This window comes from Pongo abelii, chromosome 1 (assembly GCF_028885655.2).
Source record: "Pongo abelii isolate AG06213 chromosome 1, NHGRI_mPonAbe1-v2.0_pri, whole genome shotgun sequence".
Lineage (NCBI taxonomy): Eukaryota > Metazoa > Chordata > Mammalia > Primates > Hominidae > Pongo > Pongo abelii.
The window spans coordinates 32,780,639-32,796,906 of NC_071985.2; the positions used below are offsets into that span (position 1 = coordinate 32,780,639).

Here is a 16,268-nt window from a genome sequence, read left to right on the forward strand (position 1 = left end):
CTTGTATGACTGAGTCCATGGCATAGTCTTTGGTTGGTTTGTTTGCTTTTGCTTCTCACAAAGTGCCTTTTGACTCAGACATCAGTTCTTTGTCTTTTGGCTGACAAGCACAAGACCAGAAGAAATTCTCTGGCTAGCACCTCCTTATTTCTGTGCTGAGAACCATTACCTGGGCACTTCTGGAGTCCCACTTAGCTCTTTCTCCTGCATTCCTTCCCTGAATACAGTAATGATGTTGTAATTATTGCTAATATTATAATCAATACTCACTCCCTGTCAGGAACTCTGCTAAGCATGTTAAATACATGATCTTACTTAATAGCAATCCCATAATGTATCAATTATTATCCATCCACATGTCATTCATAAAGAAGGTAACTCCAAATTTAAGAGCTGTTCCAAAGTCACACGGAAAATGGTAGAACAAGGCAGCCCAATTTAACTCCAGTATGTTAGCTCGTAATCCATATGTTATACTGCCTCCTACAGCTTACCCACAGATCAATTACCATTACTTATGTCAAGAAGGAGTTCCCCAAATCAGTATTAATTTTAGAGGGTGCAGATGTTTGTTGAATATATGAACTTGATCTTAAAAGCAAACTCTAATTCCATTTTTTCTTCTCTGACAAACTTTGGGCACATTGATAGCATCCAAGAACAGAAGCACTTAGGGATGGTATAAGAAAGGGTTATACTTGTTTAAGGTAGAAGGGAAATCTCAAGAAGTAAAATTTCTATTTAAGGATCAACTGCTTTTATCATATAGGGTATCATCCAAATGCCTCTAACTGGTCATATGGACTTGTACCAGTCTGCAAAAGTCACCGTAAAATGTACACATTGAAACTGTTTCTATCCAATGATAGTGAATGCATTAGATGTCATTAGCATTGTTTTCTTTTCCAAGAATATTTTATTAACAAGCCTTTTGTTGTTGTTGCATGTTTTGAAAGACAGATAAGCAGACTGCCTTGCATCAAGGTTGTTTAAAATTCACAGGTAGAAGAATAACATGTAAAAATTGATGCTGGATAGAGAGCACAGCAAATTTGGAGGTTATAGTCATCTCAGATATTATATATTTCTTGTGGCAGTGGTCACCTTTGAGCTCTTCTATAAGGACTTCTGTGACATGATCTGTGTACTATAAGAGCTTAAAAAATAAGAAGAGACTGTACACATCATGTAGGATATGCATTTTACACTGTAAAAAACAGTTGCCTATTACAAGAAGACATGATTATATCAGAACTAAAAACATTGAATTTCTTTAGTCCTTGGATGAGAGACATTTATATTCTCCATCATTTTCACCAATGCATTTTTATTATAAACTTACCAGTCCTTTTTAAATGTATTTCAGAACACACCCTCATGATTATGGATTACTTTTTCTTTTCCCATCAGAAACAAGAACAATATTTTGGGATTGTTAAAATGCATTGTGTACAACCTGACACCTGTTGCTTTGGTGATATGCTCTGTTTGGTTTCTGTGGAATTAAACCGGCCACCAACCATACTGGTACAGAGACAAGTTGAGGGATTTCTTTTTGAGGTGTTGAGAGATTCCGTTCTCTAAAAGCAACCCTATCCTATCCCACAGCTGCCCTTACACCATAAGTCTGACAACAGCAAAAGACAATGCCAAGATCCACCCTGAACCTATCACTCTCAGGCTCCTATGTCAGGCATCAAAATTTCCTTTCTGACAGGCAACAATAGCAACAGCAACAGCTACACAAAGTGCTCTTTCAGAAGATGGAATTTTCATTTTTATTTCTATTCTAAACAACATTCAGTTAATTACTTTTAAAAGATTAGAGTTAGGCAGCATTGCCGCATATTTACGAGCACAGACTGGATCCAGATTGCCTGGGTTCAAATCCTGGCTCTAGCGCTTGTTAGCTATATGATTCTGGGTATGTTACTTTATTCTCTCTCTGCCTTAAATCTCTAATCACAAAATGGGAGTTCATAATGTAAACCACATCAAAGAGTACCTGTGAGTCTTAGTGTTTGTTATTCTCCTGTTCTTAGGTATTGATATCTAAGTTTTTTGTGGATGCATTTAAAGGCCATTGAACTGCATGTTGGGCTATCTCAGTTTTAGTCTCATTTCTGCAGTTAACTAGCCCATATTCTTATAAAGAGGGTGGAGCAATCATAGGTTCTAGTGATAATAGATAAGTCATTACATATTTACCCCTTTTATGGTCTTCTATATAAAACAAGGGGGCTGAAACAACTGGAATTTAGAATCTCTTTGAAATCAAATATCCTATAAGTCTGTGTTGTTTTATGCCAAATAATATACTACTGGTGGATTGCTAACACTTTTATTCCAAATTTTTAATGAATAATTTGAAGCTAAACACTAAAATGAGGGAATGAATAACAGACTCATTAAAAATTAAGTTGACAAATGAGTGTTTCCTATGGGTCATTGACTTGACCTGACACTCTCTTGGACACAGGGGATTCTGAAAGGAGTAAGGCACTGCCCTCAAAGAATATACAGTTGGGACAGGAAGGGGGCAATTCCACAGACACATATAATAAAGTGTGTTAAGTGCTAAGAGAGGGACTCACCTGAAAGGTAAGTACGGGATAAACTAGTTACATCCATGAAGACCCCTAACTCAGTCTTGGGAGCCCTGGGATCATCTCACTGAAGAAATGATAGAAGCAGCACATAGAGAGGAGCAGTAGGAAAGGATGCTGCTTTCTAGGAATTTCAGGTAATGCCATGTGGGTTTCATCCAAGGGGGTGAGCTTGAGATTGGGTAGAAGTCGACCTGGGACTCTGGCAAGAGATAAGGCTGGGATAAGATTTTTGAAGAGCTTTGCAAATGCTTTGCCCTGTGTTCTAATCAGATCATACCCAGCGATAGGCACTGTGTGTGCTCCAAGGTAGACACAGGAAGTGTTCATGAGGAGATGTGGTTGATGCCTCACAAACTCACTTCTTAGACATTTTGGTACGTTTAAGAATGGCTATCTTCCTTTCCTTCTCAATATCTATAAAACATAGCTAAATGCTCTCCCTAGAAGTGTTGCAAGGACAAAATCTTCTTTCAGGGTTTCTGAGTGAATGGCATATTCATTTTCACATCCTTGTATAAATCTGAGGAAGGTGGTTTTATTTTATATTTGCAAACTGGAGATTAAAGCCTTAGAATTCAAGGTAAATAACAATAAATGGGATCTTAAGACAGTTCTCTCCTTTTTCCTCAGAAAAGGGACCAAAACTGTATGTATATGATCTTAATACCTTCATTTAATATAATTCTTACAAAGTTATAAAGCAGATATGATTATTCCTCTTTTGTAATTTAGCAAACTGAGGGTAACAAAGGCAACTAGTTCAAGTTCACACAGCCAATAACATGGTAGAGATGGAACTTGAACCTAGGTTTGCATTTTCTTTTCTTTTCTTTTCTTTTGTCTTTTCTTTTCTCTTCTCTTCTCTTCTCTTCTCTTCTCTTCTCTTCTTTCTTCTTTTCCTTTCTTTTTTGGAGACAGTCTTGCTCTGTTGCCCAGGCTGGTGTGCAGTGGCACGATTTCAGGTCACTCCAACCTCTGCCTTCTGGGTTCAAGCGATTCTCCTGCCTCAGCCTCCTGAGTAGCTGGGATTACAGGCATGCACAACCATGCCTGGCTATTTTTTTTTTTTTTTTTTTGTATTTTTAGTAGAGATGGGGTTTCACCATGTTGGCCAGGCTGGTTTCGAACTCCTGACCTCAGGTGATCCACCTGCCTCGGCCTTCCAAAGTGCTGGGATTACAGAGTGAGCCACAGCGCCTGGCCTTTCTTTCTTTTCTCCTCCCCTCCTATCACACATTCCTCCTCAGACATTTTTCTCAACTATATGCAAAGTAATATGCTAAAGATGGACATAGAACGGACATACAAAAATTTTGTCCTAAAATGAACATGCACAATGCCTAGTGTTTAGTTGATAGTTGTAGAATTAAAGTGATAAAGGAATGCCCATGTTTACAAATTTAGGGGAACCTGAGGGAAGATTTAGTTTGTTTTAAACTGGAAAAAAATCAAGGCTAAGTAATTTGTACTCATTTTATAGCATTTTTAAAAGCTAACCATTTTTCATTCAATACAGTGGAGGAATAGAATCTTATTGTTAGAAATTTTGCACGGGGAGGTGGCCAGTACTGGCACAGACTGCAGCCTTGGTGACTCTCCCAAACACAGGACACTGTAGGATGAAACCAGAGTGTGTGATCTCCAGTCACTAGACATTGCTGAGGATTTAAAAGCCTGCCTGCTTGTGAATATCCTTCCAGTCTTTTTTCCTTAAGGGTAAAGCATCATCCATTCCTATTTGGAAGTGAGGCTTAAGTTTCACCTTGAAAATGCAGCAATTTGTGCCGCTATGCTATATGCCTCTTATATACTACATTTATGATTGTCAGAATTTAATCCTATAGAATGCTAAAGAATCAACTGGCAAAAGATCTTGTCTATACCCTCCTCTCCCCCACCTCATTTTTTATGGGGTAGAGAGACAGTGCAGAGGCAAAGAGCATGAGACTTGTGCACACTCCTGTGTATGAAATTGCGTTGATAAGAGCCAGCTCTAACTATTAACCTGATGTGACGCTCCTCTCCTCTGACTTCAGTATGCCACAACCTCACCTGGCAGGTGGTCTCGGGTCCCATTAGTAGAGTGATAGTACCCATTCCTTATAGTATTTTTGGAAATCCTCTTTTAGAGCCTGAGACAGAGTCTCACAACGGCTTCAGTGATGGCAAATCATTGACCTTTAAGGGTAGACTTAAAATTTAGTAATGAACAAAAATCATCTGGCTTCATGTCAAAATGCAAAGGGCAATATGTTTGGGTGAAAATGAGGTATAATATAGGGCCTCCCAAGCCCTGTTTATACCTTGTAAAGTGGCTCTGGTGGCAGTTCTAAAGGAAGCACCGAAAAGTATTTGGTGGAATCCCTTGAGAACAGATGTAGTGTTCCTACACAACTTATTTAAAGTCGAACTGTGGACACCTTCTTTGAAAAACAAATAACTCCCTTAACTTACGTGTGCATTGATGTAATTATGACTTTTTAAAAGTTACAGATATAGAATAAATTACTATTCTATAATATGAATCTCAGCTATAGATAGTATTATTTTCTCTTTCAGGTGGAAAAGAGCACAGAATAGCTAGAAACAAAGCATTGAAAATAAGAAAGAAAACCAAAGAAAAAAAGGAAAGTTAGATCACTGTAAAAATGGAAAAACCTTTGCCAGTATACAATAAAGACAGAGGTTTCTTTCTTTCTTTCTTGTTTATGTTTTAGGGCCTTTAAAACAAAAATACTACAGATTATTGCCTGCATGATTTCAATGCTCTGTAATTGTGTACTGAGGCAAATCCCATTATTTTTAAATCACTTAATGTTGAAAAACAATTGGATAAACCCCACTTGGAGTGCCCTGTGGGTCATTGCAAGCTATTTGGTTCGGTTAATAAAACTGAAACAATTGGGAGAAATATACAGATGCTTTCAAATCAGCTTTACAATTATGATGTCTATATGTATGAAAAAGAGGACAAGTCTTAGGAACTACATAAATCCAAATGCATCATTACCATGTGGGAGTGATGTGATTCAGGAATAAAGATTTGACATATATTTTTATTTTGAGATGCCATGCTAATTTACATCATTCAGCCCTTTCACTGCCAAACTGTAAAAGTCCATTAAGTGACTGAAAGGAATATACAAATTATCCACTGGCACTCCAGGCTGGAGTTTTACATACACCCTGTTATTCTATCCGCCAGCTAGCTGCAAGATTCTATTAAGCAGTAAGTGAGAAAATTATATTGCCTGCAAACTAATTGCACAAAAGACTCTGAAATAAGTAATCAGAGCCCGGGACTTTCTGAAAAGCTGCCAGGAGATATTATAAATTGCTCTATCATTCTTGTCAGCCTGGTTTAAAAACTCAGAGCTTCCATGTTGATTTGGTTCCCTCTGCAGCAGAGCACACTTCCCTAGCTATTGACAAAACTGGGAAAATTCCAGTTGTGTCATCAGTAGCTTCCCAATTCAGTCCCTGGTGCCATCTAACAAATGTGTCCCAGAAAATAGCAAGCTATAATCCAAGAAAACTCCGTGTCTGAAATGAAAATCCTATGCTGTAAACAATAACTTCTGCATCCTCCTGAGTGAATATCCAGTGTTCACATTCCAGGTGCCCATAGTTGCTATTGGAAATATTTTCGTCTAGTTTCCACTTTTAGAGAATGGAAGGAAAACAAGTGCCCCATAGAGATCATATGGTCTACTGGGAGTCATGTCTTTGAACCATTACCAAAATAGATGTAACATTGTTACCCAGGTGCTTGGAGCAGCACATTTTTAGGATAAAATGCTTTCTTTATTGAATAGAAAAATCACCAGGGAAGGTTTTTCAAGGGCACAATCTCTGTAGACTCTAACATGGATCAAAGACTTTGTTGGGTGGGTGATCATAGCCAACAACAATGAACTATGTAACTCAATGGGAGGGCTTGGAAATTAGAGAGGTTTTCCTCCAGCAAATAAAGCAAATAAGTTATTTAGAATGACGTTGACTGGTTTTCCAAGATATAAACCAGAGTCCCTTAGTGAAATCAAGGTTATTATCTGTATGTGTCAAGGCAACTTTATTGAAAGAAAATATTTGTGAAAGAGACCACGTTTATCAGAAACAATTTCTATGCACTTCAGCTGAAAATATATCATTTGTGAAGATGCTAGGACTACTGATTTCCATCCATTCATGGTGAAATTTTTAAACATATTTTGTATTTGCTGTCACTCTGGAAGGAGTCCTTTACCCCAATGTAGTCATTTCTTTATTTTTCATGGCATAGTTCAAGCATTTGCTCCTATGTGAAGAATTTGCTGACCTTCCTAAGCATAATCCCTGTGTTTGTGGGAATGTATGTGCTTACCAGTATGCCAGTACTGCATCCTGAACCATGACACCACCCACTAAAATGTAATGTTTGTTTACACGTCTTGTCTCCTCTCAGTGGACTCCTTAATATCAGGAACCACCTCTCTATCCCAAACCAGCCATAATACAAAACTCCTGGCTCATCGATTAGCACTGAGGATTCAACAAGGAATAACACAGAGGTTCTACTTCAAGACTTCATTCTAACACACTAGGAAAACCTCTCCTGCTTTTACATTTCTCCTTATCATTGAAGAATTATGGAATGTAATGGATAGAAAGGAGACCAAAGTCCTTTAAATGTGATATAAAACTCTCATATCATTATTTGACAGATTCCCTCTGCCTTTTGAAGAGATTTAAAATCTTTACATAATTATTCCTAGATGAGTCATTCATAGATTTAGCTACTATTATTGAATCAATCCTAAATATTTTCTCCAATGTAGCTCCAATTATAAAGTAAGATAAAAATTATGTAACTCATTTAGCACCATCTATCTGTATTATTTTGTTTTCCTTTGATTCTTATCCTATTCATATCAGTATGGATTTTTATTTCCTGTATAATATAATTTCCTTTATGATTTCCTCTTTTATTCACACTTTACTCCTCAGAAGCTTTTGTATTTTTTTTTTGCATAATCTTTCCCCTTTTGCCACACTTTTTTTCCATTTTTGTCAAAGCTACTGTTGACGATTTTGAAAAATTAACTCGACTTTTTTTTTTCTTTTTTTTTTGAAACAGAGTTTCGCTCTTGTTGCCCAGGCTGGAGTGCAATGGCATGATCTCAGCTCACTGCAACCTCCTTCTCCTGGGTTCAAGCAATTCTCCTGCCTCAGCCTCCCACGCAGCTGGGATTACAGGCGTGCACCACCACACCTGGCTAATTTTGTATTTTTAGTAGAGATGGGGTTTCACCATGTTGGTCAGACTCATCTTGAACTTCTGACCTCAAGTGAGCCACCCTCCTCAGCCTCCCAAAGTGCTGGATTACAGGTGTGAGCCATCGTGCCTGGCTTTTTCTTCTATTTTTTAAATTATTTGTGGAATGATTTTCCTACTGTTTTTAACATTGCTTCCTAATGGGATATGCAGCTCACTTGATCCTGTGACACTGCATTATAACACCATAATTGATGTTCATAATAATGACCCTGAGATAAGAAAATTCTAAGCTATTATAAGTATATTCTTTCACTTATATATTACTTTTTGGTGGATTTTTTTGTTTTTTGGGGGTGGGGATGAAGTCTTGCTCTGTTGCCCAGGCTGGAGTGCAGTGGCATGATCTTGGCTCACTGAAACCTCCGCCGTCTGGGTTCAAGCAATTCTCCCACCTCGAGCTTCCAAGAGGCTGGGACTAAAGGTGCACACCACCATGCCTGGCTTCTTTTTCTATTTTTTTTTTTTTTTTTTGGTAGAGATGGGGTTTTGCCATGTTAGCCAAGCTGGTCTTGAACTCCTGACCTCAAGTGATTCGCCTGCCTCGGCCTCCCAAAGTGTTGGAATTACAGGCGTGAGCCACTGCACCTGGCTTGGATGGTTTTTATACTGCATTAGAAATGTCCATTGTCCTCTAGTGTCTTACCGTCCAGTGGGTAATATGTGTATGAAAGGTATAACAAAATATTATCTGTCTGGATATGATGAGATTACCTGAAAAAATACGAAAACCAAGAAATCATTTTCTGCTGGGATAGTCAGAGAAGTTTTCCTGAAAGATTGGAATGGAGTTGGAGTTGAACAAGGAGGCTTGGAAATAATTTTAAGAAGAAAAAGTGACAAAGATAGATAATTCTCAGAGGAAAGTCTGAAGGACACTTAGCAAAAAATGAATAAATCAAATTGGCTGCCTCAAAAAGTTCATGTCAGGTAATAATAGCAATATTGCTGGAAAAGTAAATGAAAGGCTGGGAGAGGACCCTGTTTGTAAGCCTTATAGTTTATATTTCATTCAAGAAGGCAAATAATTCTATTGATTTTTTTAAAATCAGCATAATGACGTGATCAAAGCAGTCCTAGGGAAAGGAAGATGACAGAGGTATGCCACATGGATTAGAGTGGGTCAGGACCGAGGCAAAAATCCCAGGGAGGGGATAACTGCCATAGTCCAGGTGTGAGCTCACACATGCCTGATGTGCATTCTTGTCAGAAGTTTGTTGATGTGAAGGATGGGGATACAGTTTTCAAAGAGGAAGTGGAACAGGTTTTAAAAGAATGATGATTATGTTTGTGGCAGTGGATCATCCTGGTAGAAGTTTTTAGCACTGGGTTAAAGGTGCATAGGACTAGCACTCATGCCTTGATAAGGGAAGTGATGAAAGTGTTACTTCATACTGACTTTTCAGGCAGAAAAAAGGAAAAGAATGCTGTTTGGCAAACTTTTTTTTTTTTCTTTCTTTCTGATCCTTTTAAGCAGTCACTGTTCAGTCCTTCCTAAGACAGCAAAGGCCTGTTTCTTTTTAAGTAAGTATAGGGGGAGCCGAACAGGGTGGAAGGATCTAGTAGTGGAATACTAATTAACCCTTAGAAAATTACTAGCAACACTCTTTTGATGCAAAATAAATATTCAGAGATGGTTGAAGAAACTCTGCAGTGAAGAGTGGTTCATCTAAAGTTCAGATTATAAATCCTTTTATTCTTAGCTGTGACCGGCCCACCCTGATTTCTTTGACTTATCCTTGGTTTTCTAAGAGTATAGCATCAGTAATATCTCCAAGGAAGGTGATGGTATATACTTCTGTTGATGCAATTAATAATACTCTTATTATTTAACCTCCTGTTAAAAAGTAGTTGCTTTTATTATTATAAATGCCCTGAATTAGAATGCTAATTTAGGCAATTTTGATAGGCTATCTCAAATTATAATGTGTTTTTTTCAAGTCATGCATACTTAACCAGTTTTCAGTAGTTATAAGTGGTTAGGTATTACTTCCTGTTGAATTAGCAGTTGCTGAGTAGATGAGTCTTTGTGCTACCCTGCAATCCACTAATGTGATATTTAATGAGGAGACATCAGTCTGAAGAAAGGTAGTCAATATAAATCAGTGTTTACAAAGTGTGATTAACTCTGAAATATTTCATCAATGCTGTGGTCCCAGGCAGACTCTATGCTAATTACTAGAATCTGCGCATGTTTCAGGGGACTTGGACGGACCCCGAGTATTGCAAACACGGAGCAGCAAAATTGCAATTATGCTCGGACTGTCTCTGATGACAATTTATGCATTTGGTGTGATGACCTCCCCCTTCCCAAGAGGGCAATAAACAGAATGCATTTTCATTAAGATACTAATGCACTTAATCACAAGGGGAAAGGGTTAGGAAGTAACCAAAGACCTTCAAGCACTATGTGACAGAGCTGATTGGGGAGAAAAGCTTTATTTTAAAGGCAGCTTCTTTACAAAGCTGTAGGCAGCCCCAGAGCACATCCCACACACTGCCATTGGTACTAATTGAAAAAAAAAATTTAGTTTGGATCTTCTTCTGGTTTCTTAGTTGCCATTTTAAATATGTAGGTACTACCATAAATGATACAAAGTCTAATATTAAAAATATGTAATTTCATAGCAGTTTCTTCTTTGTTCTAACATCAGGGAACTTCAGTGTTTGGAATTAATTATGCAAATTATGTAACACACATCATGATGATGATGATAATGATGATGACCATCATCTTCATTATCATCACCATCATCAGTAAGCATTTACCAAGTGCAGAATTGTGCTGTAAGGCTCTGGTAAGTGCTAAAGCAACAACTATGTAATTTCGGTCCCTACCCTCTAGGAGCCTACTATAACATGCCATATTTGTTCACATATCATTTTCCACAGTGAAGTTTATATTGTTCAGTGTCAGAAAGACAATAAGCCTGATACACCAAAGTATTAGGAACCAGAATAAATCCAGGATTGACAATCTAATAATCTGGTTTTGATATTTGTGTTTTCATGAACATAATCTATTTTGAAATTTCTTTTGGATCATAAGACTCTGGAGGACTCTTATTTTGCATGGGTGGACTCAGCATAATGTTTTGAAGGCTAATTTTAAACTTCGTCTTTTGAAGCATTTCACCATGTTTGTTCTCCTTGTCCCACATATCTTTTGTGATTATAGCAGAGCATCCAGCTTGATGATATTTATGACATTTCTCTTGAGTCTCATGTGACATTTTTTGGGGTGGGAGAGTAAGAATAATAGAGTTGACATTGCCTTTGGGAAGCTAATGTTTCCTGGATCTTGCAAATCTGACAACTTTTCTTCAAACTTGTGTTTTAGGCAATATAGAATACAGCTGCCCTGCCACGAACGAATGTGAAATTACAAAGCGCAGACGTAAATCCTGCCAGGCTTGCCGCTTCATGAAGTGTTTAAAAGTGGGCATGCTGAAAGAAGGTAAGGCTCTTTGCTAATGCCCCTGAGCTTTCAATTTTGGTGTGGGAATGGGAGGCAAAAATTCCACCAGTTTTAGAGAAACCAGAAAAAGATGAGGTAACAGTAAGTACCCTGACTCTGATGGCAGAATACTCCTTTATACCTGGACTTTCTGATAACTTATGGCTAACCACTTCATATTGACAGGAAGGGACAAGGTAGGAGGATCTGATGTACAGCGAAACACACCAGGTATGCTTGACCGCAGTGCTTTTATCTTCTTTACAATTTGCAGAAAGCAAAGGATGAAGACAAACCAAGAGGCTACTGTCATTGAATTTTTGGTTTTCTTCTCATTACTAGGTTTGCAGAGAGATTTTTTTTTTTAATTAATCTTGGGTTTAACGCATTCTTTATTCTTTCCCACCCTTATCTTTTAGACTTTATTTTCTATTACAAAGAGCTTAAAATATGATATTAAAATTGCTTTCTATTTGCTTTCAGTTGGGGATAACAACAACAAACATAACATAGCAACAGTGACATGTGTTCTGTGCTAAACAAATTGCTTAAGCTCACACAGTTTATAATTGGTGGAGCCAGGAACTGAACCCACTGATTCTAGATGCCACTCAACTATTCCACACGTCAAAGGTCCTGAAATATTTGTATATTTCATCATTTCTAGTGAAACTCACATGTTAGCTTGGAGATGGATAAAAAGTTTTCTTTACTTTGTGAGGCCTGTGATTCAGTTTTTGTTCTGTAATGCATTGCTTTACTTGTGTGCGTGTTTGTAAATGTGCATTTTACATACTGCATTTAGAATTTTCTGTTTCCTTTTCTTCAGAAAATTCACCAGAGTTTGAAATAAACACAGTTTTATAAAGTAACACAATGAAAAGGTGGTAATTAATGTTTGACAGAAAATTAGATTCATTAAATATTTAAATGTATAACTTCTGTTGCATCATAGAACTATGCTTTGTTTCTGGGGCTTGTCCTATTATTATATTTTGTTCTCACTGGAGATCCCCTATTTTTTAACTCTTAAATCCAAATAGGCTCACATATTAATTCACCAAGAGTGAATCAGAGTGTCAATGAGTGTGTGCCACCACGCTGTGTCATAATTTTTCCCGGTTTGTTCTTCTTTCAAGATTTTTACTGTGAACAATATTATAGGAAAATGAATAGATCAGATTATGTTTGGTTATATGGAATTCACATCGTATTTCTCTGACTTTCACTTATCAAATAGGAACAAAGAAGACCTCTCAAATTCTTCTAGTCTTCAACTTTGCTCTTCCCTTGAGAAAGAGCTGTAAACAAAGAAGTGTGTAATGTTATAATAAAGTTTTATAAAAAGATGACCAAGATACATTACTAAGTAAATATATAAGAACAAGTTTTTAATAGTATGATTCATTATATATGTATGTGTGTGTATGTATGAGAGTGTGTGTGTGTATACGTATATATATGTGTATAGAGTGAGGTGGAAAGGAGAATGGACGGCAGACGTCATATACACTGTGATGGATATACACATGTGTATACATGGAGAAGTGGAAGGAAGGAAGGATACCTAAAGACTGGTGACAGTGTCACATTGGTGAATGAAAATGAGGATGGGGGTACTTTTTATGGTATAGCCTTTGGCCCTTTTAGGATTTTTCAGAGTTACCATGTTTTACCTTAGTAATCCATTTGCTGAATATGTACTAAGGTCTTCCCATGTTCCAGGCACTATTCCAGGCTCCAGTGATACAACAGTGAACAAGACAGATAAGGTGGTTCTTGCTAGAGAAAACTTATGTGAAATTGCCAGAAGGACAATTTTGATAAAGGAAAACATATAATTAAGACAACAACCACCCAACCCACATGACAGAGTTTTTCTCTCAGCTAAGATGATGGTGGTAGCTTACGTTTGTGAAGCGGAGCTCTTTATCTTAGCCATTGCCTTAACCCCTATAGCAGAGTAACAAACAAAAACATATTTCTGAAAGTTAATGATCAGTGATTGACAGTCAATTTCTGGCCTTAATTATATTTATGTTGCCACTTAGTTTCGTTGTAGAGACTCAAACTAAACTTATGCTCATTCAAAGAGAATTAAGAATGATTTCAAATCCTTGAAAGCTGAGGAATCATTATTTTTCAAAAGCAAATCCATTTTTTAAAAAGTTCTAAAATTAATACAACAATGAACACTTGTATTGATGTGGTAGTGATCTATATTTAGGTTTTATTTTGAAAAACTGAATTACATGGAGACACTTCTCGAATTCTAGGAATATATAATTTTTTTATTAGCTCGATTTAGTGCTGTAATTTACATACCATTTGCTTTTCCAGGTTTAAAGAAGATATTTTTCCTTAAATATTTTTTCCATTGTGATTTCTAGCAGGAACAATCCTGAAGGGCGGTAAGAGTGAATGAAGAGGTGTGAACTGTGTTTAATCAAACATTGTTGGTGAAAGTGAATGGGACAGTGCTTATCTATAATTCACACCTCTTCAGTTGCTGTTATCAAGCAAGTATCTGTTTTCTAGGGAATTGCTGCTGTTGCTGATATACTCAAATAATAATTTATTTTCCTTTACTTCTTAATGCCCACTTTGATGGCAAAATATCAGTTCTTTAACCACCTCCCCCCACCTCCCACAACCACCAAATCGAAAGGATGGGATGGTTATGAGTAAATATGGAATATTCTTTTTCTATTATACTTTAAAAATGCAGTGAAATATTGCATTGTACCCTGCATCTAAATGCACAATTATGTTTGGCCATCTCCTTGGCTCAAGACTTGCTTTCGAAGCCTGGAGAGAATGATACTGTCTTAAATGTATCTTTATGGATGGAGAGGGATTTCAGTCCCATGAAGTATGTCAGAGATCATGATGTAGTAAATCTATTCAAATGTAAACCTGTTCAATTCAATTACCAGTCCGTAATAAAATTTGCTGCTACAACCCCCGTGTTGACCACAGCAGTCCATACAGGCTGATGGCACAGCAGGTCTGGAAATTGACAGACAAAATCTATTTAAACAAAAAACAACATTAGTTCTAGAATCTGAAATGAAATCAGATTTCAACAGCTTTGATGGGAACTTTCTCTCCTTTAACAGGTATTTTTATTCAACTGGCCAAATCCATTGTAGATAAAGTGTTGCCTGAAGGAAATGAGATTTTCATTAAAAGGGTAGTTGATAGAAAAATGAAAATTACACTGTTTTAAAAATAATAATCGTTAGCTTTATTGACTGGCATTTCTATTAATCATGGCATCTCACTTTGAGAAGATATCTGAGCGTTGGTGGGAGTGTGAAGGAGAAAGTGATGGCTTAGTAGGTAAACAATTCCAGTTTCATCACATTGTACATAATTAAAATTCTTATAAGATATGCTTTCTCATTAGCAAGCAATGGAATTATACTTGAATACACTACATTTGATTTTAATGTTAGAATTTCTCAAAAAAATTGTTATCAGTTGAAGAAAAGGAAAACGTGTTGTCTTAGAGAAAGCAACAAAATGCTACACTCAACAAAACTTTGAGAAGTACAGTAAAACAAATGATAATTTGTTGAAATCCAAGTGGTGGCACCATTCCGCATCCTGAAAAAATCCTCTTTGTCTTTCTCTCTGCTCTACTTAGCTGGTAAGTGTCACAAATGATGGGCCAGCATTATTTTTTTGTCATTATACCATACTGTATGTCAGAGAAAGCCCATCTATTACATGATATCTGGTCTCAACATTCCCTTTTCATTTTTTTCAGGTATTGCTTATTTGAAGGAAAATAACAAGAACTAATCAAGGTGCACCTATAAATCTGGTCAAGATTTATTTTTATTTTGATCTCTCTCCTTGGTTATTTAAAGGCTATTGCAGGACATACTAGCTCAGTTTGCTCTCTGTCAGTAGCAAACAGAGACATTTTATGAAAGCAATAATCATTTTATTTAGGTATGGAATTCACTGATCAAAGGATTAAAGGGTGTTTTGATATTTATTGGCATGATGGCTTTCACCTTGGCAACTCAAATATTTTTCTGTTACTCTTGCAGGTGAGCAAAAGACTCACATTCATGCACATTATATTCTTTAGCCAGGCCAGCCTGCATGCCAAAGTGTAGATGAAACGAGGCAACTTAGAGGACCAGTTTTGTTATTTCATGCCAAAAAATTGTGCTCTTTCCTTTGCCTTAAAAAGATGCTACTTAACTTTTCTAATCTCCTGTTTTGTCATCTGTAAAATGATGGTACCACTAATAGTATTTGCAAACAACATGTTGTAAATAGCTGATGAGATACTGCAGGTTGAGAGCTTAGCATACCATGTGGCCTAGTGTAAGGAACAGGTCAACATTAGCTACTGTGGCCAGAGACAGTAAGGTTCAAGTTTTGGGACCAGGTGGCTTATAGATTTAAGCCCTGGTTCTACCACCTCTGAGACTCGGAGCAAGTTAAAGAACTTCTCTAAGACTCACTCACTTTAGCCTATTTATTTATAACTATGAGACTGAAGGTGGATCTTACTTTGTGAGGTTTTTGTGAAGACCAAGAGATTTAATGTAGATACAGGGTCTAGTACATGCTTAGCAGGAGACACTATGAGCTTGACTTGCTAGACCAAGCCAAGGTCATGTAATTTGTTATCCTTTGGCAATGTCAATGGCCTTAGGGGTGCTTTCCAAACTTTTTATAGAAGCACATCAATAAGTGAAAATTTGCTCAGAAATTTCATGAGGAAATTTAGTCTTTAATATCTGACCTTAGGTCAAATGAAGAGAGACAACAGTATAAAAAGGAAAAAAGGGGCTTTAACCCAAGCAGAGGTTTTCACTAACAACATTCGAGGTGAAGAAAGATTTAAAATTACTGGTTTAGCTTC

The 16,268-nt window shown here is 37.0% G+C and overlaps 1 protein-coding gene across 8 annotated transcripts in view; it reads left to right on the top strand.

Moving 5' to 3' along the window:
- Positions 1 to 16,268, top strand: part of ESRRG (estrogen related receptor gamma) — a 592,374-nt gene that overhangs the window by 428,287 nt on the left and 147,819 nt on the right. For all 8 annotated transcript variants that reach the window (NM_001132224.1, XM_063728289.1, XM_063728299.1 and 5 more), the window contains 1 exon segment: positions 11,264 to 11,380. In NM_001132224.1, coding sequence (NP_001125696.1) covers positions 11,264 to 11,380 — 117 coding nt within the window.